This window comes from Loxodonta africana, chromosome 1, assembly GCF_030014295.1.
Source record: "Loxodonta africana isolate mLoxAfr1 chromosome 1, mLoxAfr1.hap2, whole genome shotgun sequence".
NCBI lineage: Eukaryota > Metazoa > Chordata > Mammalia > Proboscidea > Elephantidae > Loxodonta > Loxodonta africana.
The window spans coordinates 163,407,325-163,428,759 of NC_087342.1; the positions used below are offsets into that span (position 1 = coordinate 163,407,325).

At 36.3% G+C, this 21,435-nt stretch overlaps 1 protein-coding gene across 1 annotated transcript in view; it reads right to left on the reverse strand.

Moving 5' to 3' along the window:
- Positions 1–4,234: 4,234 nt before the first annotated feature.
- Positions 4,235–21,435, reverse strand: part of SIM1 (SIM bHLH transcription factor 1) — an 80,148-nt gene continuing 62,947 nt past the window's right edge. Inside the window, exons 10-11 of the mRNA XM_003404325.4 lie at positions 12,496–12,898; positions 4,235–10,431 (exon numbers count right to left, since the gene is read on the reverse strand). Of these exons, the coding sequence (XP_003404373.1) occupies positions 9,704–10,431; positions 12,496–12,898 (1,131 nt within the window). The 3' untranslated portion in view covers positions 4,235–9,703. The remainder of the gene's footprint in view (positions 10,432–12,495; positions 12,899–21,435) is intronic.

The window sequence follows — 21,435 nt, forward strand, 5'->3', positions numbered from 1 at the left end:
TACTTGATGGCAATATATTTGGGGTTTTATTTGTTGTTGGGTTTTTGGTGCTTTATAAGAAAATGGGGAGGGTGTGCAAAAGAGGAACTAGGGAGTGTAACATATCACACAAAAAACTTTAAAAGGAAGAGAAAAATAGGATGGTGGCCAGAGAACTGCTTAGATTTTTGTTCTTCTTGATTTCTTTTAAAGAATGAGACACTAAAACCTGTCCAGATGTAGAGAGAGAGCTGTGAAGAGAGAAAAAAAGGAGCAATTAATGGTGTCAGGACACAAAAGGAATGAGCAAAAGAGTTACTCACAGAGAGGAGAGTCACCTGTTTCATGAGAAAAGCAGGCAGAAAAGGAAGGGCAAAGATACAGGTATATTTTGAGATACCGGGAAGAGATATCAGAATGTTTCAGAAAGGCAAGGACTGTAAAGAGCGCAGTCTTCAGTGGAGAGTAGGATTCAGGTTCCTCCCAGGATTTAAAACAACAGCTGTGAATCAAGTTTCTAAGCAGCTACGAGGCTCCAATGAACTGAAGGCTGTATTCATCCAGGAGTGCATGGGCACATGTGTGTGCATGCATATGTATACATGTATGTATATATGTGTCTGTGTGTGTCAAATGAACACTAGCAGATTTAAAAATACTGGACAGAAGTTAAGAAGAGTCAAAATCGAGAGAAAGGAGATAAGAGTAAGTAGATGAAGAGAGCTAGTGAAGATCCCAAGGCCAGGAATGTCCAAAGACAGGAGTCAGAACTTTAAGACATATGGAGAAAATTCCATACCTACCCTCAGCCTCCTCCTTTCTAAAAGTGCTACATGTTAGATGGCAAGAAGTTATTGTTCAATTTTGGTAGATGTGATAGTGGCATGATGGTAATTTTTTAAAAGTTCTTGGAGGTGCTCACTGACATAAAATGACATGTTATCTGTGGCATGGAGGGAAGTTTGGGAAAAAGTAAAAATTTGCAGCACTGCAATACAACATAAAATCTCTAAAGAAGAGCTGGTCACATAACTCACCCAGAAAGAAGGTAAATAAGTGGTAGAATCCTTAAGTCATCTTATTTCCTTTTTTGTGATATTAAGTGGAAGACCATCAGTGTCCATGAAAGAAATATTAATGTCAAAAATGAGACCTTCTATGTCTTACAGTAGTAAGAGGTACTTTCTGAATATTTGAATTTTATGAAGAAAAAAACCAAGGTTAATAATAAAGGAGATGTGGGTGTTTAAACAAGGTATATAGGTGACTGAAAAATGTATTTAGTCGTGTAAAAACCTGCTAAGCTTCCCATGGCTTCTTCTCCCCATGCTAAAAAAAAAAAAAAACTTGGCTATTGATAACCTTTAATTATGTAACAGAATTGCAAATGTGTATGAAAAAATGCGCCTCTGACCTTTTGAATTAAAAAAAATGGGTTTAGTATGGCACCATAGACATTCCCTGTCTAGCCTAACTAATAGGGCATATGACTAACACAAGGGCTGAAATTGGAAATTAGAAATGTAGAAAGCACTGAATAATGAACCTCAATTATTGTCTGAATGATTTCTTCTCACATTAGATCTCAATTACCCATTCCCAAACGTACCTTGGAGACCTTACCCATAAAAAGACTCTTCGAGTTCAGCTTTTTTCTATATGCCAAACAAAGCTACCAGGAAATGCTCACCAGAAACTGAGAATGATTTCCTTATGGCTGGGGAGATACTGCCAAGATTCCCTTTAAGGTTTACTTAGATGGCACTCAAGTAAGACTCCCATATGGAATTACTCCCCACACAGGAGCCTGACCTGGGGGAAGCTGAACAAAGCGGAGATTATTTACAAACTCCCAAAGCAGGGACTGTTTTACATTTCTCCCACCCTGGATCTAATTCCATCAGTAAATACAGCACGTATTAAGTTATAAAGCATAGTTATGAAAAGGCCAAGACACACTACAGAGGGTCAGCCCTCCTGACACAGTAAACAGAGGCCATTGGCCATGCATGACTGGGCAGGCTGCCTCAGTTGCTAGCACCTAGGAGTTGGCGCAATCACCAAGGCAGTCACAGACAGACTGATCCCAACAGGCACACCCCATTATTAAAGGTATCTTATAGGAATCATCTGTGTTCTGAGGAGCCATCCTTCTGTCAGACAACTTGCAGGCAGTTTCCCTTCAAATAAAGAAAACACTCAATGTAGTGGTTGCAACAGCTTCTTAAGATTTATCTGCAGAGTATCCTCAAAACCAGGCCCTGAAATAATACAGTCATTGCCATTATATATTGGCTCTTGGTTGAGTGAGCTTTGATTGGTTTTTATCCAAAGAGGATGGGAAGCTTTCTGTGAAATAAAACAGAGTATTTAATGATTATCTATGACCTGTGGGATCAAATTGACAACAGCATCTCCAAAGGTTAGTTGAGAAGCTTAGGGGGCAGTGACTTTACATTAATGGTGGTGGAATAATTTGGAAAAGGATAGCAAGCATGGTTATACAACTTGAAGAATGTAAGCAATGTCACAGAATTGTACATGTAGAATTTGCTGAAACAGTGTATCCTTTGCTGTATGTATTTTCACACAAAATAAAATGTATTTTTTAAAAGATTGTAATACTTTAGTTTGGGCTCCTATCCTGGAAATGTTGAATGGATGTATACAGCTTTTAATTGCTATTTATTTGTAATTTGTTCATTGAGAAAGCCTCAAAAATGGGTAGACAAGAGTCAAATACCATGGGGAGCCTGTTAGGATAATTTGCCAGTAAGCTTACTGTGCCCTAGATACATGTTCATATAACAGAAACATCAGAACTCTCAATCAGCTGAAAGGGAAAAATGTCTTGTAAGGGGCAGCAGGCTTGGCCTCCACCTCCCTCTGGGCTGGTCACCATGTATCAGTGTGCTAAAAGGCTAAATAGCAACCCCAGCCCCTGAGACCATACATGGAGCTACTGTAGCCACCATTTGACTAGGTTGAGTGATCTGTTTTACACAACCACCTTTTGGACAATGTTTTTTTTAATTTTTCACCAATTTTTTTTCTTGAGTTATATAAAGAAAGCAGAAAGAAGTACATTTTTAGAGTAAAACTTCCTGGCTACAAATTTCATCTCCACTTATTAGCTATGGGACCTAAGTTAACTTACCTAACTAATCTGAGTCTTGTTTCCTCATTACTGAAATAGCTCATGATGGTCTGAGTTTGGTTCAGTGCCTGGCACCTGATGGTTCAATAAATGCTGGCCTTTTTTTTTTTTTCTTTTTTTAGCCAAAGAATTTACACCTCCAAAGCACATAAGGAAACTAAAAGACCCACTGTATGTATTCTCCCATGATATATTGCAACAAGAGATTCTTAGTGCCTATCCCACTTGGGGTGCATAGTAGGTAGTCAATAAATGTTGCAAATTAACTTGGAAGCCTAGTTATTGTGAATAATGAAATAGGTGAAAACAATATTTCTCTTCAGAAACAAAAGCACTAAAATAAGTATGTTGAAGAATTATGTTAGAAAATATCTAATAATTGCTCTAATATTAATGACAATATTTTGTGCAGCTTTGTTAAAAAAAAAAAGCTTTGTGGAATACAAACATCATATCCGTTGAATAAAAAAGATATTATGTAGGTTTGCTGAATTGGTCAATGACTGACAAATTCTAAAACACATCAGGGTTAATCAGAAATCAGAAAAAAAAAATGTGTTGGACACTATGAAATGGGAAAGAGAGAACACCTAGAAATCTATTTTGTTTGACCCTAATTTTTAATTCTGAATTTTTAAAAAATACTGTGGATTCCAAAATAAAAACTATCCAGGATGTGTTTTTATTCTGAATGCTAGTGAAATATATAATCCTGATATTATAGGTTTTCCTTTCCCTTGGGCATGAAAAACGTAATCTGTACTTTCAAATTTCTCATTTTATTTTAGCAAAGAGGAAACTAAATAGATTTTGCTTAAGATGTCATAATGAGACATTGAGAAACAATTCTCCAGTGTCTAATGAAAACCAAGCCCATAACTTAATAGTTACTATACCCAAAAAAACCAAAACAAAACCACTGCCATCCAGTCGATTCCGACTCAGTGACCCTGTAGGACAGAATAGAACTGCCCCATAGAGTTTCCAAGGAGTGCCTGATGGATTCGAACTGCCGACCTTTTGGTTAGCAGCCGTAGCTCTTAACCACTATGTCACCGGGGTTTCCAGTTACTGTACAGATGTATAAATTTCTATTGCTAGGTCTCAAAGTTTTGTGCGTGCGTGTGTGCGCGTGTGTGTGCGCGCGTGTGTGTTACCCATTCCAAAAGAATCTAGAGCTAAAATGGTCCTTGTTAACTTACAGTACTAGCCTTTTAATTGACAGGCTATTTTTTTCCTATAGAGAATTTTCTTTCAATGAATAATTCAGACTGAAACTGCATAATGGCAACTATATTTTAAACCAAAAAAATTCCTCACATAATAAATACATTTTATGCACATTAACTTCAAATTTACTTCAGAAAGCTATTTACAATATAAATAATTATAAATGGGAACACTTTGTAAGTTATCATTGACATAACTAATATTTTCTACTTTACATTCCAAAGTAAAAGTTCGAATTACAGATTTATACTATGATGTCACTAGAAACTATACATTGCAAGATGGTATCTGAAATATTGACAGTCAGTAACTTCTTTCACAAATATAATCCTTTTTTATAGCATGTCAGTCAAAAAAACAAACATAAAATATTTTATCTTTTTTGAAGTGCCTGCTCATATGTTTCATTTTTTGAAATATTTCCCTCTAGATTAAAAAAAAAAAAACAAGTTACAGTACTTCTAAAAATTTTTCCAAGTCAATTTCATTTCTTTGAAATGTAAACACACCAGGGTTCTTCAGAGTAAATTCAACTGTGAATAAATGTGTCCCAGATCAGCAAATTAGGACAAACCCCCCACTGTATAGGTTTATAAAGCAAAGTCCCATGCAGCAAGATTGCAATAGATAAAACTATAAATGTTTGGTTTAAAATCATCATTTAGGATTTTTATGTGAACTATTAGTTTTTACAGAGCACAGCAGAATAGAATCTTATTACTTGCTTTACGATTACCCTTTCTTCATAGAGACCTAGAGAAGGAACTCTGAACAAACCCGTTTGGAAATGAACACAATCTCACCTTTTGAGTTAAGCACTACCCGTACAAACTTTGTGCACAAGAAATGAGCACCATATGGAAATTCCCCCCCAAGAACATTTTCTATATATGATACTCTTTGCATGTGTCCACAGCTGTTCCGTGATTCTTTCCAAATTTAAAATGATAACATTTTATCCATAATACATTTTCCAGTAAGAACTAGCCAGTAGATATTGCTGTCTTAGAGTCAAACCCCTATTCACAAAACCTTATGTTTACATGAAAGGTGAGTCACTTAATTGGGAGACCACATGATTTACATTCTTTATTAAGTCATTCAGAAAATAGAATGTGTATCTACATCCTATGATTTGAGAGAATTGGAGAGCCAAATCTGGGCACTTGAACTTTTTAAATCAAAGAGAGTGCTATTAAAGTGTAAGTTATTCCACTAGGCAAGGTGAGCAATCCCAAAACGGCCAAATACTCAGTTTTCCAAATATCAGCGTTCACTATCACTCCCAGGTATTATCAGTGCTAATAGAATTGCACCAAATATCTTAGTAACATCCTGCTCTAGAAAGAGAGAGAGAGCTATAAAATATTAAATCTGTATTCAGAATGTCTCTTTAGCTACACCATCTTCCATCAAATTTATGTGGTCTAAATCTTGAAAAAAAATTCTTTGTCTTATTTTAAAATACCTATGCATATTTTCCAAATGATATTCTATTAGAACTAAGCCTCATCCCCCACTTAAAAAAAAAAAAAAGAAAGAAAAATGGGGCATTTTTCCTTGTCTAGAAGATCCCATTAAAGCTTATTTTAAGTGAGATTCCCTGCCAGAAGCAGCACGTGGCAGCAGGGTGTAAAGAGAATTAAGAATAGGACTGAATGGAAATAGTCCAGTCCTATAAAATACAATCAAGAGAGAATAAGTGGTTTTACTGTATAAATACTGAAGGCAAATCATTTATTGTATCCTGACTCTTTTTGAATGTCACATTAACACTGCGTCATGTTATTCAGCATCAAGCAATTATAGTTTAGAAAAGCTAGCACATTATATTCAATATAGTATGTCAAAAGACTTGTGGATTTAAAAGCACACCTAAATGTCTGACCTGTAGTGATTGTGACATTAACATTATGCATTTAAAAATAATACATCCAATCTGACTATATTCTCAATAATAGTTTTAACAAAAAAAAATTTTCTTCAAAGAAGACAGGAGACGTATTCATTTATTTCTTAGGTTACTCAAATCTTTAAATTAGATAGGGCAGGTAAAATGGAGTCATAAGGATATTCTCACTATTACTAGAAAGTGTGAGCTTTGTTACATCTAATGAATTGATACATATTGTACTGATAATTGGATATAGCACATTTTTATGAATCTTCCCGGTGAATAAAAATCATACTTCTCTTGCTGTTTCAATCAAGTGTCATAGTTCTCAGCATTTAGCAAAGTTATGGAAATCAAAGATTAAAACTAAAGCCAATTTTAGTTTAGTTTTAACTAAGTTATTGGGCACATTTATTTTATATTCCGTATTAAAGACACATGATATATCTGCATTTGGAGGAAATATGTTCCTGCACAGAAGAAAATAATGTGGATTATAAATACTTTTTAACATATGAGTCAGAATCGACTCAACGGCAATGGGTTTAGTTTTTTGGGTATGTGCATATTAAGAAGGTATCTTGTCATAAACGTCTTAACTTATTATGGGTCATTTTACAATAAGTATGCCATATTGAGAGAAAAAAAGTACGGTATGTAATATTGTGGGCCTTTAAGGCATTATAAAATTATTGACATTCAGTAAATCAAATGAATGGCTATATATTTAAAACTGGGTCAATCTACCAAAAGTTTTTAATCAAGATATAATTTGGTTAATTTTCTTCCCTTCAAAGTGTTGGTCACACCATTTTAAAGAGCATTATCCTTCCAGTAACCCCCTATTTATGGAATTCATAATTTATTTCTTCCACCAATTAACTACCTTCCATGGAAAAATGCCACTGAAATTCCTTTTGTGAAAGTCTTTTTTTTAATATCAGTTCATTTTCCTTGATTCTTAAATTTCCTCTCTTCTAGCATCTGTCCCTGAGATAGTTGGTATAATGTATATCCATCAGTAAAGCCCATCTGTATAGTTTTCTTTCCAAAATATGTCATATTTTTCAGATATTTATGTCTTTGAACCATTTATCCATCTACACAATTCTATAAAAACTTTAGCATTCCTAAAACCTTACTTCATGTTGCAAACTGATCAAAAATCCATTTTAAGTATTCCAATGGTTCCTCACAAATTTTTCTCAAAATTGCTGAATAGTTGCTTTTATAATTCAGAATTTCTTATTGTGCTTTGAGCTTTTTTGAAAGAACATATTAGAAGCACTTAGTTTCTCACTTGCTTGCACTTTTTCCCATTTACTGCACAAATGTTGCTCTGTCATACCCAAGAAGTATTTAATTTTATGAAGCCTTCTCTCTCATGTACAAATAGCCCAGTGCTTATCTCTCAATTATCATTTTTCAGATTGTCACTTACCTATGGACTCTCAAATAACTGTGTTAACTGATGAAAATATAGTACTAATCCCTGAGAGTTCAATGTCGTGCTCTGTTTTCAAAATTATAAGTCAAGTTCTTTTAGTACATCCCCCTCCTCAAATATGGCAAGAGTTTCAGGCATGGGACTCCTAGGAAATATTATCTATGAAACTTCTCTAATCATTTATGTCACTTTGCTTTGATTACTAAAGACTAGTATAATTAATAAATCCTCCTTATTTTTCCTCTCTCTCATCAGTTTCTACTATCTACTGTTTGGCTGAATCTAGAAATTTAGCCTTAGCTATACCCATTTTTTTTTTATACCCATTGCCATCGAGTCAATTCTGACTCATAGCAACCCTACGGGACAGAGTAGAACTGCCCCATAGGGTTTCCAAGGGGCGGCTGGTGGATTTGAACCGCCAACCTTTCAGTTAGCAAATGCTTTAACCACCGTACCACCAGGGCTCTGGCCATAGCTATAAATGCCAAAAAAAGCCCATGCACCTGCTTGAATTACAAGGCATCTAAACTTCCGTGTGAGTGCAGAAAAGCCAGCATGATCAGTCTCAACAACTCACAGCAGAGCATTAACTAGGTAACAAGTTCAGTTCTGAGGCATCAGTGAACCGCAGAACCACGGAATTTTGAAGCTTCCTTACGGATCAGGAAACATCATTTAGATGTAATAAGTAACGCACCTATGGTCACAAAATAAATTACAGACAGGGTCAGAACTGGAACCCAGATATCTTGATATCTAGTCTTGCTGGTCTCTCTACTATACCACAAGTCTGTGTTTGTCTACAAACAATAAGGAAAATGAACACTTTGCCTGTTCCTTCCATCAGAGTACTACTCTTGCCCCTTTTAACCACTTGTCTACCAGCCTAAGCTTTTATCTTAGACTCTCTCCTGAGGCGTTCCACATGTTGTCACATTTGCACATCTGTGCTTTGAAACGTTTTCAGACACTTAGACTGCTGTGATGTAGGACTTGCCTGGTTTCCCTTGGTTATTTTTCAAACTTGCTTATCAGCATTTTTTTCTTGGGGAATTGGTTTGAATTTTTTGTTTGGTTGGTTTTATAAGCCCCGAATGTGTTGATTACTATGTGGCACACATATTCTGAGCCTTAAATTGTTTGTTTTTAGATATTGTTTCATTTTTCTCTGCCTACAGTATTTGCACCTTCACTAAACTACTTTCAGTTGAGCACACCAATTGAGGTTTTTGATGTGTGTCCCAACGTCTCAGTGCTTCTACTTAGCAAAGCCCTTACTGCTATGTCAATGCAACTGTTCCTTGTCGAACTCCAAAGTAAGGTGAAAAATCACCACTTCCTGATTGCTGATAATGGATACCAGGTGAGAATTCATTTTTGTACCATATCCAGAACGATTTCCTTAATTTATGCCTCAGCCAAATGAGCTCACTGGTTGAAACCACAAAGAAAGTAGTTCACAAGATGTATCTCTCTCTCTCTCTTTCTTAGTAATTTTGGGTACAGAAATTTCTTTACAACATTTAGAAGCCTAAAAGGCTAGGGTTAAGAAAAGTTACATACTTTTGGTGTATTTTATGGCACAGATTCTGTATTTCTACATGTGAAGTGTACACAGCAGTTGGGAATAGCAGTCTGAGTGTGTGATGTTCACTAGATCGTCATGATGCAATGTTGTCATCTATCAGTCCTTTCACGGGATGTACAGACTGACCACTTGAACTACATGAGTATTTTTCAATTCAGAATTTATCTATTCTACTTCCCATATAATTAGAGGGGCAATTTGTGTATTTACTTTAGCTCTGTTATCTGCGTATAACTCTGAATACTAGTGCTAATTTTCTTTGTTTTTACATGAACACATGTCAAATACCCAGTAACTTAGGTTATCCTTTCTAATAATCTGTGGCATAGTAAATGCTGGTAACAGGGCATCCAAACATAAATATGTTTCAGAGATCCTTAAAGAACAAAATATTGTAGAAAAACATCAGCTTCCATTGGTTATTATAACAGATGTTCCCTTGTGTCCTTGTGCAGGGTCTGGCTGCATCCTTAGATGGGAAGTTACATCAAAGTGTGAGCCATTACAGCCCAAGGAATAGTTTCTAATGGTTTCGCTGTCATATAAGTGCTCCAGGGCATACCCAGTTAATGTGTAAGCGTGCTTATCAAAATACTGCCGGTGAGAGCCAAAGCAGTTTGGAGAGACGGCAGGATGGTCTCCTGCTGTCTGATGAGGCGATATATCTGAATGTAGATAGTCTTTAGCAAGGATCAAACTGGATTTTGAAATGCGATCCGAATTAGGGCTACTTATCCGAGACATTGCAGTGGGGCTGTTGTCATAATCATTTTCATGGGGGCTCAGCATCTTTCCCTCTCTCTGCTGGATGTGGTCACATGGTGAAGTATTGGCAAGAGCAGAGCCTTGACAGACCTCACCTGTCAGTGGGGGCTGCTGGTAGTTTGCAAAACAGAGGGAGTGTTTTTTCCCAGCTCCATTGATCGAAGCTAGTTGATTTGGGGGTGCTTTCCTTAGCTGTAATCTGTTCTCTTCTTCTTTAATCATTTGCTGGGTGGCTCTTATCAGAGTTTCAATTTTGCTAGGTTCATGTGGGCTACTGTACGGCTCAGTGCGATATCGGTCACCTGATTCGCTGGCAGACCCGGGGTCTGGAGAACTGACCACACTATCTTCATCCCAATGACCTCGCCCTAGAAATTAGAAAAAACAAAAAGTAAGTGGTCTTGAAAATCACCCCCTAAAAATTTGAGTACATTTCTTTTTCCTGGTGGGAGAAATCTTCTATCTTTCATTTTTAATATACGCACTGATATTTGAAACAGACACAGGCTCACGTGACAGATCACGTGTCATCATATTGTACTGGAATTCATATCTCTCAGTGGCTTTTAAGTACAGACGAAGTTCATAACAAGTTTCTCAGAAGGTTAACCTTGTTCATGTGTTTGTGAATGCTGATTAGCAAAGTGGTAAAATGTACATACTTTTTATGTATGCATATCATTGAATCATTTATCAATATAAATAATAGAAGGAGAAGACATAGAATTTGACTTGTGTTATTTTTCTAAAGCCGTGTCATGTTCAACTGATGCTTGAAAAATAGTTTCACTTGGGTTTGAAGAAGACAATAATGATATAGGTTGGACTTACTCTCTCAATTCAAAATAAATCACCTAAAACAGTAATACTGCTAAATGTACCTTAACTAGAGTTACTCTAAATCACTGTTAGTTTTTGTGTGTGTGTGTATGTGTGTGGTGGTGGGGGGGGGGAGTATTTGAGGGTTTGTCCCAACCAAAAAATACAGATATTATTTTCTTAAATCTAGGGGTGAAATTCTCAGTTTCACAGATATCATATAGCAACTTAGGTATCTTAGATTCCTCCTGAAACAAGATGAAGAATAAATAAGTATTTAACGTCTTAGTCACAACTTGTTCTGAACCAAGGAGAGAGATCTAATTTTGAGGAATAGTGTACGCAAAATATATTCCACAAACTAGATTATTCTCAAAACAGTCCAAAGAAAATATAAAAAGAGAAGCAGAAAGGGACAGATGAAAGCTGTAAACTGCTTAATGCAGCTGAGAAGCCCTATATCACACTATTCATTGCTTTCCTTTTTCCTTTTCTTCTTATTTTATTTCTAATATTTCCTTTCAGACTATGTAGGTCAAGCCAGGATTTTCACTTCACTCCCTTCTTTGAAAAGCGATTGCCCTTCGCGCTAGGTTTCCATTGCCAGTGTACAAAACCAGAGAAACTAAAAGTATAAGCAGAAAAATAAAAAGCAAGGGCAGAAATAAATCTAAAATCGCTCATAAAAGGTGAGCCCTGTATGAGTGGTATTTGAAGTCAGGACAGGAGGCATTAGGGGTGGGGACAACAACATCTCCTCTTAAAGACACAGCAGAAAGTATTATCAGGACCTTTGGATCAATACTAATGTCACTGACTTTTAACAAAATAGGGGAGTTTCGAAGATCTGCCTGGACTCAGCCTTGGAATGAATAGAATGGACTCTCCATAACCAGTTTACTTTAAAGTCAACGCTGAAAAACTTCACTAATATTAAATGCTTTAACTGTAGTTCCCATTTCCACGTGTTTTTTAAAGCCATAGAATTATCCCAAGGTGAAAATTTCAGTGAGTTCTACATATCACTCCATTCTTTACTCACTGGGGATATATCATGGGTTATCATGTTGATGAGGGAAAGAGGACAGCTGGCATCTACTGCTCAGGGGACCAGAAAGTTTAAACATCCTGTGATACGAATGACAATCCATAAAGCAAAGACTAGCACTTCCCAAAATACCAATGGTGCTCTCACGAAAGAACACCTATAAATAAGTGAAGCCAAACATCATTCAAGTCCACATTTGAAGCATGAGAATACAGAAAAAAATATACAAGAGAAATTTAAATGTGCACATACTACAAGTTCAATAGACTCTTACTCAATTTATTTTTAACTTCATTTCTATACTTATTTGATGGTTAAAATGGGGATCAACTTTGTCTCTCAAGTAAAAGAGAGCAAAAGAAATGGATTTGGCAAACATTAACAAAATCAATACACTTAAACAGAATGGGTTTGGTTTTTAAAACCCCTCCGGTGTGAGTTTCTGCTTTGTAAATTCAAAAGAGAAAGCCATTTAGGTCAGTCACAACATGTCATAGCCAGAATGTTCTAAAATTGACTATGGGCCTAATGATGTGCATTCAAGAGTCATTTCAGCTGCTCTTACCATGGATCCTGTGGGCTGAGGCGATGTGAGGCATGCTGTTTTCATAGGCTTCTCTGCTCTCTGGGGAGGCCTTGGTTAGGGGCAAGGCTGCTCGAGAGCCCCACCAGGGCTCCCTCCCAGCCTGTGGTGTTCCCAGGAAGTACCTGCCTGCTTCACACCGGCCCCCCTCACAGGCCTGGGTATGAAAATGCCTCTCTTCCACCAGCCTGGAATGGTCGAGTGCAAAGCCGTAGCACAGAGAGCTGCGGTCTGAGAACTGTCTATAGGCACACGACGTGTCATGCTGTGAGCCGGGCCTGTCGGTGGGGTCCAGGAGCTGCGGAGAGGCTGTGTCTGTCAGAGGACTTCCACCCCACTGGCTGTCATGATCACTTTCAGATCTTTCCGTGTGAAATCCTGAATACTAAAACAGAGAGGGTGGGAAGAGTGTGTTTCAATAAAAAACCACAGCCTATAAGTTAAAATCTTATAGGTCCAAAGACACCAAAATAAGACTCACTCTAGGACTACTCTGGACACCCCTGACTCAGAATCACTTAATCAGTCATGATGCCTCAAAAGAAAATCTTTTTGGCTGCTAAAGAAGGAGATAAAATATGATGCGCAATTCCACTCCTAGGTATATACCCAATAGAACTAAAAGGAGGAACACAAACAGATATTTGTATACCAATATTCATTCACTCTTCACAATAGCCAAAAGTGGAACAGCCTAAATACCCACCAACAGAAGAATGAATAAACAAAATGTGGTATATACATACAATGTTCACCAATGTGCTGAACCTTAACTCAGCCATAAAGAGAAATGAAGTTGTGATACATGCTACAACATGGATGAACCCTGAAAACATCATGCTGAGTGAAATAAGACACAAAAAGACTAATATTGTATAATCCCACTTATATGGAATACCTAGAATAGGAAAATACATAGTTAACAAAGTTTATTATGGTTACCAGGGGCAGGAAGGATGGAGGGGGAAAAGAGGATTCAATGATTAGGGGACACTGAGCTTCCATTAAGGGTGATGGAAAAATCTGGGAATGGATAAAGGCAATGTTTGAGCAACACGATGAATTATGTAATTAATATTACTGAACTGTACATATGAAGAATGTTGAAATGGCAAATGTTTTGTTACATATACATTTACCGCAACGAAAAAAAAAAAAATTAACTGACAGCCTACTAAGGACCAGGCACTGTACCAAGTGCTTCATGAATTATTCCATTTAGTTCTTACAGTAATCTTTTAATGAAGGCTTTAGTATCTTCGATATATGGATAGAAAAACTGAGGCTCAAAGAGGTAAAATGATTTGCCCGAGGCCACAGGGTTAACTGGTGGCAGATCCAAGACTCAAACCCAAGTTCTTCATCACTTCCCAGATGGGTATGATTAAAGCAAGATTCCAAGAGAGCTCCATATTTGACTTCTAATTACTTTCTTTTTTTCCTTAATACATATATTAAAAAAAAAAAGGCTTAGGGTACCGATATGCTGAACCTTAACTCTTCACACTGGACTGTTAACTCTCTGAGGGCTGTGCCTGACACATGTAAAATATTCAATAAATGCTTACCAAATTCAATTGCAATGTCATCTCCAAAAAGTCTTGCCCATATAACCTGGGCCTATTCACACCAGTAGGCTGTGCTTTTTGCTTTCAGAAGTAAAACTTCAAACATGCACAGGATCATCAGAAGCAAACAAGCTGCAGACGGCACTGTGCCTCGTTAGAATCGTGCTGCTCACCTCCTCCCAGAGCATTTGGTCAGGTTGAAATAAAGTGTAAAATGCCCAGCAGAGCTCCCTAACAGGTGGTCCTCATGAGCCACTGAAATGAGTAATATAATAATGTCTACCAGTGTTTGACTGCACAATGTTGAGCACGAGTCGAGGTTCTATATAGCGATTACCTGCTATGATAATAATAGATGCCATTTACTGAGAGCTTACTATGTGCTTCAGACCTAACCATTATATATACATTATGTCATTTAATCCTCACAATCATCTGGACAAAACATCAATCTCCATTTTATAGATGAGCAAAATGTATCACTGACTTTTAATAATTCACTATGACCAACCCACAGTCTATCTGGCCTCAAAGCCTGGGCTCCAAATCATGATTTTACACTTGAGAAAAACACTGTTAAGGAAGAGGGGATTTAAAAAAAAAAAGGATCAAATGTTAGAGTGATTTTTCAGAGAACTCGTAGAATCTGTTTTACAGCCCAAGAACATAAGTGTAAGTTCATTTTACATTTTCTTTCTTACCCCAGAAGAAAGAGAAGTGTGTGTTGTTGTGGAAAGAAGAGGGAAAATTCCTAGTCTCTACTATTCTTCCCTTGTCACGTGCCGGTTAAAAAAGTTTCACTCATGATGAGACCTTCTTAGGACAGGCAAACTCTCCCATTCAAAATAGGCCCACCCTCACTAGGAAGAATTCTGATTCTTCCCACTGAGGTGCAAACAGGCACCTCAGCCTCGCGGGAGTCTCTTGGAGCCAGAGAGATGAGGTACAGAGGTTCGTCTGGGGAACTTCAAAAGCATGCTAATAAATATAGCATGCTCAGTACAAAGTTCTATGCAAATTCCATGTTCAAGATTTTCCATTACCCTTTCTAATTATTTTCCAAATGTACATATGGACTATCAACATATTCCATCAAGAAAAAAAATCCAACTTCTTTCCCTGGAGGACTCAATGATGGAACACATTCAGGCATCCTGAGCTCAGTTCCCTATATCAAACTCCTCTCGTGCCATCAGCTTTTGCTCCCAATGGACACCATCCTCTCTTTCCAAAATACACCACTTTTACTTTCACCAAGGCAAGGGGTGAGCACTCACTACCCTTACTCTGAGTGGGGATCAGAGTGCTATACATGTGCCTTTGGTAGCACCATCTATCCATGAGCTTACCTAGGAGAATCTCAGTTTACCAGTGCTATTCCAAGCTATTATTCCAAGCTAAGAGTTGCCCAGACTCTGCTTGTTTTTATAAAAGTATAAATCAGGTCTATTTCTGAAGTACTCCAGTCAAGACTTTTGAGCCCTGTTGAGAGGGGAAAAAGCTTCCCCTGAGTGTATATGGGAAAGTGCTATTGGTGCAACAAGAACATTCTGTCCTTCACTCACAAAGAAAATTCAACACTAGGCAACCCTGACATACATGAGACAGACATTTCAAGAGCACCCAGAAGAATTTAAAAAGATAAGTTTCTCGTCAATAGTCAGGAAACTACAACAGCAATTATACTGCCCTGAGATATTCAAGCAGGCAGAAGCTGGCTTGTTCAGTTAGACCAAGACCTCACACTGCCTTAGAGGTATGGAAGAAAAGTCTAGCACTAAACCTGTGTTTTTCAAGGGGAAGACCTGTAAACTAGCGCTACCGTGCACTATTAAAATTTTGAGCCACATTCATCCCTTTAAAAAGAAGTGTACTACATTTAAACTGTTGAGGTCATTCAAATAAAAAATTTGTTGCTGTAAAGTTGTTTCCAACTCATAGCGACCCTACAGGACAGAGTAGAACTGCCCCACAGGGTTTCCAAGGAATGGCTGGTAGATTCGAACTGCTGACCTTTTGGTTAGCAGCCATACGCTTAGTTACTACACCACCAAGTTGAGGTCACTACAACCCCGTTATTTGACCTGAAATGCTTCAGATGTTCATGATCATATTTGAGGAAGAAGATAGGGCAGGAAACGAGGAAGGCAGCCAGCCAATACATGCAGAATGCGTAATGTAATGAAGGACTGCCACATAAAAAGGCCCCTGGTCTTCTTCACACCTACTTTTGACACTTACTATATCCATGATCTTGGGAAAGTGATTTCATTTCTTTGGACTCATCAAGAAAATAGGCATAATGATACTTTACCTACCAAATGCTGAACTACCAAATGCTGAACAAGAGTTGGTGACATCCAATGGAAGAAGCACTGGGGATAGGGAGCTGAAAGAACTTGTTTCCAGGTTCAGCCCTGCTACTAACTCTGTGGGTAACCTTGGGCAAATTACTTCATCCTTCTTAACTGCAACTGTAGAATGACATATTGGTCTGGATTAGTCTTTCTCTAGCTTTTCTTTTAGCTCTAATATTCTGTATTATACAACAATTATTTAATACCCTTTCTAGTGTTGAAACCTATGGTTCCTATGCCTGTCCCTATATTTGCTTTATTTAAAGAAGATAATTATTTAGAACTAAAAGGAAAGTCCAAGAATTTTTATTATAATGGTTATAAGAAGAAAGTTATTATGTAAGCTATAATTTTACTATAATGCCAATTTAATATCAGTATTTCACTGAGACACACATTTTATAGTGATTATACAACGTATTTCAGTCAACGAATTATTACATCCTAGGGTCTTCTGAGTAAGGAGGATAATGGCAGCCATCTGAATCTGAATCTCTCTATGCAAGTTCAAAAAAAAACTTATAAGTTTATCAAGGAGCATATATTAAATCCCACACGACCCATGCCATCAGCATTACAAGGAAATAGAGAATATAACAAACTTCAAATTACCAACAAGTAAAAATATAAACAAAAAGCACAATAGCTGCTGCTATAAGGCTACGGATACAGTGAGTAGGGTGAGAGGAAGCTTAAGAGACCCCTTGAAAGAAAAAGAGAAGGGCATGGAGATGTAGACACCACTCAGACACAATCACCCTCAGAAAGAAAAAGTAAAATACTAAGTTCCAAAATATGAACACAAGTCAGTCCTTGGTGGTTCACAGTACTAACTACAGGGAAGGAGCTTAACAGTGAGCAGAATCCAAAGTGGCAGTCTTAGAGAACCATGACTCCTAGAAGAGAAAAATAAAAATAGAGAATGGGTTATGTCCCTCAGAGACACTGAAGTGAAGGGAATAAAGGAAGTAAGAGGGAGAATTATGGGTCCAGTAGACACAAAAGTAAAACAAGTCAGGCCAATCCTACCCCCTTCCTCCCCACCACCATCATCACCCATTTAAAAAAAAAAAAAAAAAACTGTATTTGCAAAACTGACAGGAAAGGGCACTCTTGAACTAGTAACCCAGTGCATGGAATGTGAAAGAAATGAAAAAAATTAAACTCCATATAAGATCCTGTAAGAAGAAAACATGAAAATGTAAATAAAAACATCTCAGCTAATAAAAATTCTCATCAAATAAGCAACCATGAAACGAAAGGAAATTGTAAGACAACACTCCTAAGTTCCCTCAACAAGCATCTGGAGATGTGCACATGTACACACACACATATGCAAATTCACACACACCTGGAACAAACATTCTTAAACTAAGAAGTGGGCAGAAGAACTAACAACAAAATAGAAAAAAAAATAATAAAAACTGACCAAACTCAAAGAAATTGAATAATCTAAGAATAATAACAAGTTGCCAAAAGGACAATAGATTTTAATGAAAATTTAATAAGGGAAATTGAAGGAAGACAGAAAAACATCTAAGAAAACAAAACTTAGATAAATTTTAAAAATTCAGAGAGAAAGTAGTTGAAAGAAGACAAGCAGAAAAGGTTCAATATATGCATAATTGAAGTCCTGAAGAAGAAAAATAAAACAATGAAACATTAAAACTACAAACCAAGAAACTTTTGAGAAATAAGAAAATCTTAAATCTATCTATTTAAAGGATCGAACTTTCACAAAGGAAAAGTATTCTGAAATGCTAGGTTCCAAGAACATAGCATAATAAAACTGTGACACCTTAAAGACAAAGGAAAATAAAGAAAAAACTACAGGACCTCCTAGGCAAAAAAGATCAGATTATTTGTAAGAAAAAAAAAAATTCTGGCATGATTTCTACAGTTCTGAAGTTCTAAACATACAAGAACTCAGACAACACTGTATAAATCTTTCCTTCTTGAGGAGTCTACCATAGGATGAGTTTCATCCAACCTATAGAAGACTGAGAAATCTTCAGCAAAAGAACCAATGATGAGCATTTAATATATGTAATTGTAGAACTAAGACTAAAACAAGGGTAGAGATATGGATGAAAGAATAGTATGTAAGTGTTATATATTCTGACAAAGAAAGATATAACTTTAAAAATGAGAGGAAAAGAGCAAGAGAAAGGAAAAACAAGAAAAAATATTATTGACTGCTGTGGATAATAGGAGGCAGTCAAAAGGTATTATTTAAAACTGACAGAACAGAGGGTGAAAGGTGAAATAAGAAAAAATAGGTGGTTAGGAGTACTCTAAAAAGAACAAACATAAGGGAAACAAACAAGCCTTCTAAAATGCTAAAAATTTAAATAGTAAAGATGGGGGCTTCTGCCTACAGAAAAAAGGAGTAGATATACTTTTCCCTATTCTTCCCACTAAGTACAAAGAACCAAACAGAAATTTTATACTTAAAAATACAGTAACCAAAATAAAAGCTTCAATGTATGAGCTCAACAGAAGAATGGAGAGGACAGAGGAAATAACCAGTGAACTTGAAGGCAGATGACAGAAACTACACAATCTGAACAACAGAGAGAAAATAGACCAAAAAAAAATAAAAATAAAAAAGAACGGAGCCTCAGGAACCATGGGACTATAACAAAAGATTTAACATTTGTGTCACTGGATCCCCAAGAAGGAGAGAAGAAAGAGAGCAGGACTGAAGAAGTGCTCAAAGAAATGACTGAAAATTTCCCAAGTTTTGCAGAAGACCGAAGTCTACAGATTCAAGAGCTGAAAAAATCTCAAACTGGGTAAACTCAAAGAAATTCACATGGAGACACATAACAGTCAAATTTATGTAAACTAGAAACAAACAAAAAATATTGAAAGAAGCAAGAAATATCTGTAGGAAAAAAAAAATTAAATGACAGCAGATTTTCTTACCAAAAACCATGGAGACCAGAAAGAAATGGCATAACAGAATCCCACAACCAACAAAAATATCCTGCAGGAATGAGGAAATCAAGACATTCTCAGATGATGGAAAATTGTCACTAGCAGACCTATCTTTAAATAATGGCTAAAAGAAATTCTCTAAACAGAAAGAAACAATAAAATAAAAAAACTTTGGAACATGAGGAATAAAGAAACAACACCATAAGTAAAAACATGGGTAAATAAAATAGACTTTCCTTCTCTTATATCTTCTAAATTATGCTTGATGATTAAAGTAAAAATTGTAACACTGTCTAATGTGGTTCTACATGTATGTGGGAGAAATAATTAGACAATTATAAAAGGTTAAAAAGACGTAAAGGGAGGTAAGATTTCTATACTTCACTTGAACCAGTAAAATGATACCAGTAGACTGTGGTAAGTTATATGTCTATAATATAATACATAAAGAAGCCACTAAAATAATATACAAAGAGACACACTCGAAAACAATATAAGTAAATCAAAATAAAATTCTAAAAAATGTTCAAGTAACCCACAGTAAGGCAATAAAAAGTGAAACAAAAACAATATAGAGAACAAGCAGAAAGCAAAAAATAAAAAGCAGACTTAAGCCCTAACATATCACTAAGACTTCCCAACTCATTCAATAAGGCCAGTATTATCATGATACTAAAACAGGAAAAGATAGTACAAAAAAAGTAGAAAAAGAAAACTACAGACCAATATCCAACATGAATACAGACACAAAAATCCTTAAAATATTAGCAAATAAAATTCCACAATATATAAAATGAACCTTACACCACATCCAAGTGGCATTTATTCCAGGGATGCAAGGCTGGCTCAATATTTGAAAATCAATCAATAATCTGTCATAACAACAGACTAAACAAGAAAGGTTGCATGATCATATTGATCAATGCAGAAAAAGCATTTAACAAGCTTCAATGCCCATTCATGATCAAAACTTTCAGAAAACATAGAAATAGAGGGGAGCTTTCTCAACTTGATAAAATGCACCTACAAAAAGTTACAGCTATCTGTACTTAATAGTGAAAGACCAAATGCTTTCTTCCCTAAGATCAGGAATAAGACAAGGAATCCCACTCTCATGACACTTATTCATCATGGTGCTGGAAGTTCTCCAGTGCAATAAGGCAAGAAAAGGAAATAAGAGGTAAACGCATCAGAAAGGAAGAAATAAAACTGTCCCTGTTTGCAGATGACATGATTATCTACTTATAAAAACCCATGGAACCTACCAGAAAAAACAAAAACTCTTAGAACTAATAAGTGAGTTGAGCAAGATCACAGGATACAAAATAAACATATAAAAATCGATTATAAGGGGAGATGGGAGGGTAGAGAGGGTTAGAAACTGACAAAATTGTCACGAAAGGAGAGACTGGAAGGGCTGACTCATTAGGGGGAGAGTAAGTGGGAGTATGGAGTAAGGTGTATATAAGCTTATATGTGACAGACTGACTTGGTTTGTAAACGTTCACTTAAAGCTCAATAAAAATTATTTTAAAAAATCGATTATAGTTCTATATAATAATAATGAACACTGAAATAAAAAATACAATACTATTTAAAATAACTATTAAAAAAAATAAATTCTTAGATGTAAATCTAACAAAACATATCCAGGACTTTTGTGCTGAGAACTAAAAAATGATGCAAGAAATTAGAAAGAGAAGATTTAAATAAACGGAGAGGCATACCATGTTCATGGATTGGAAGACTCAACAGAGAAAAGATGTCAACTCTCTCCAAATTGATATACAGGTTTAATATAATTCCTATCCAATCCCAGCAATATTTTTGCAGATATAGACAATATTATTCTAACATTTATATAGAAAGAAAAAGACTAGAATATCTCAAACAATTTTGAAAAAGAGTAAAATGGGAGACCCTGTCTATTCAATTTCAAGACTTACTATATAGCTACAGTTATCAAGACTGTGTGGAACTGGCAGAGGCAACAGACATACTCATAAACAGAACAGAATTGAGGACCCAGAAATAGAGCCACACAAATATGCCCAAAT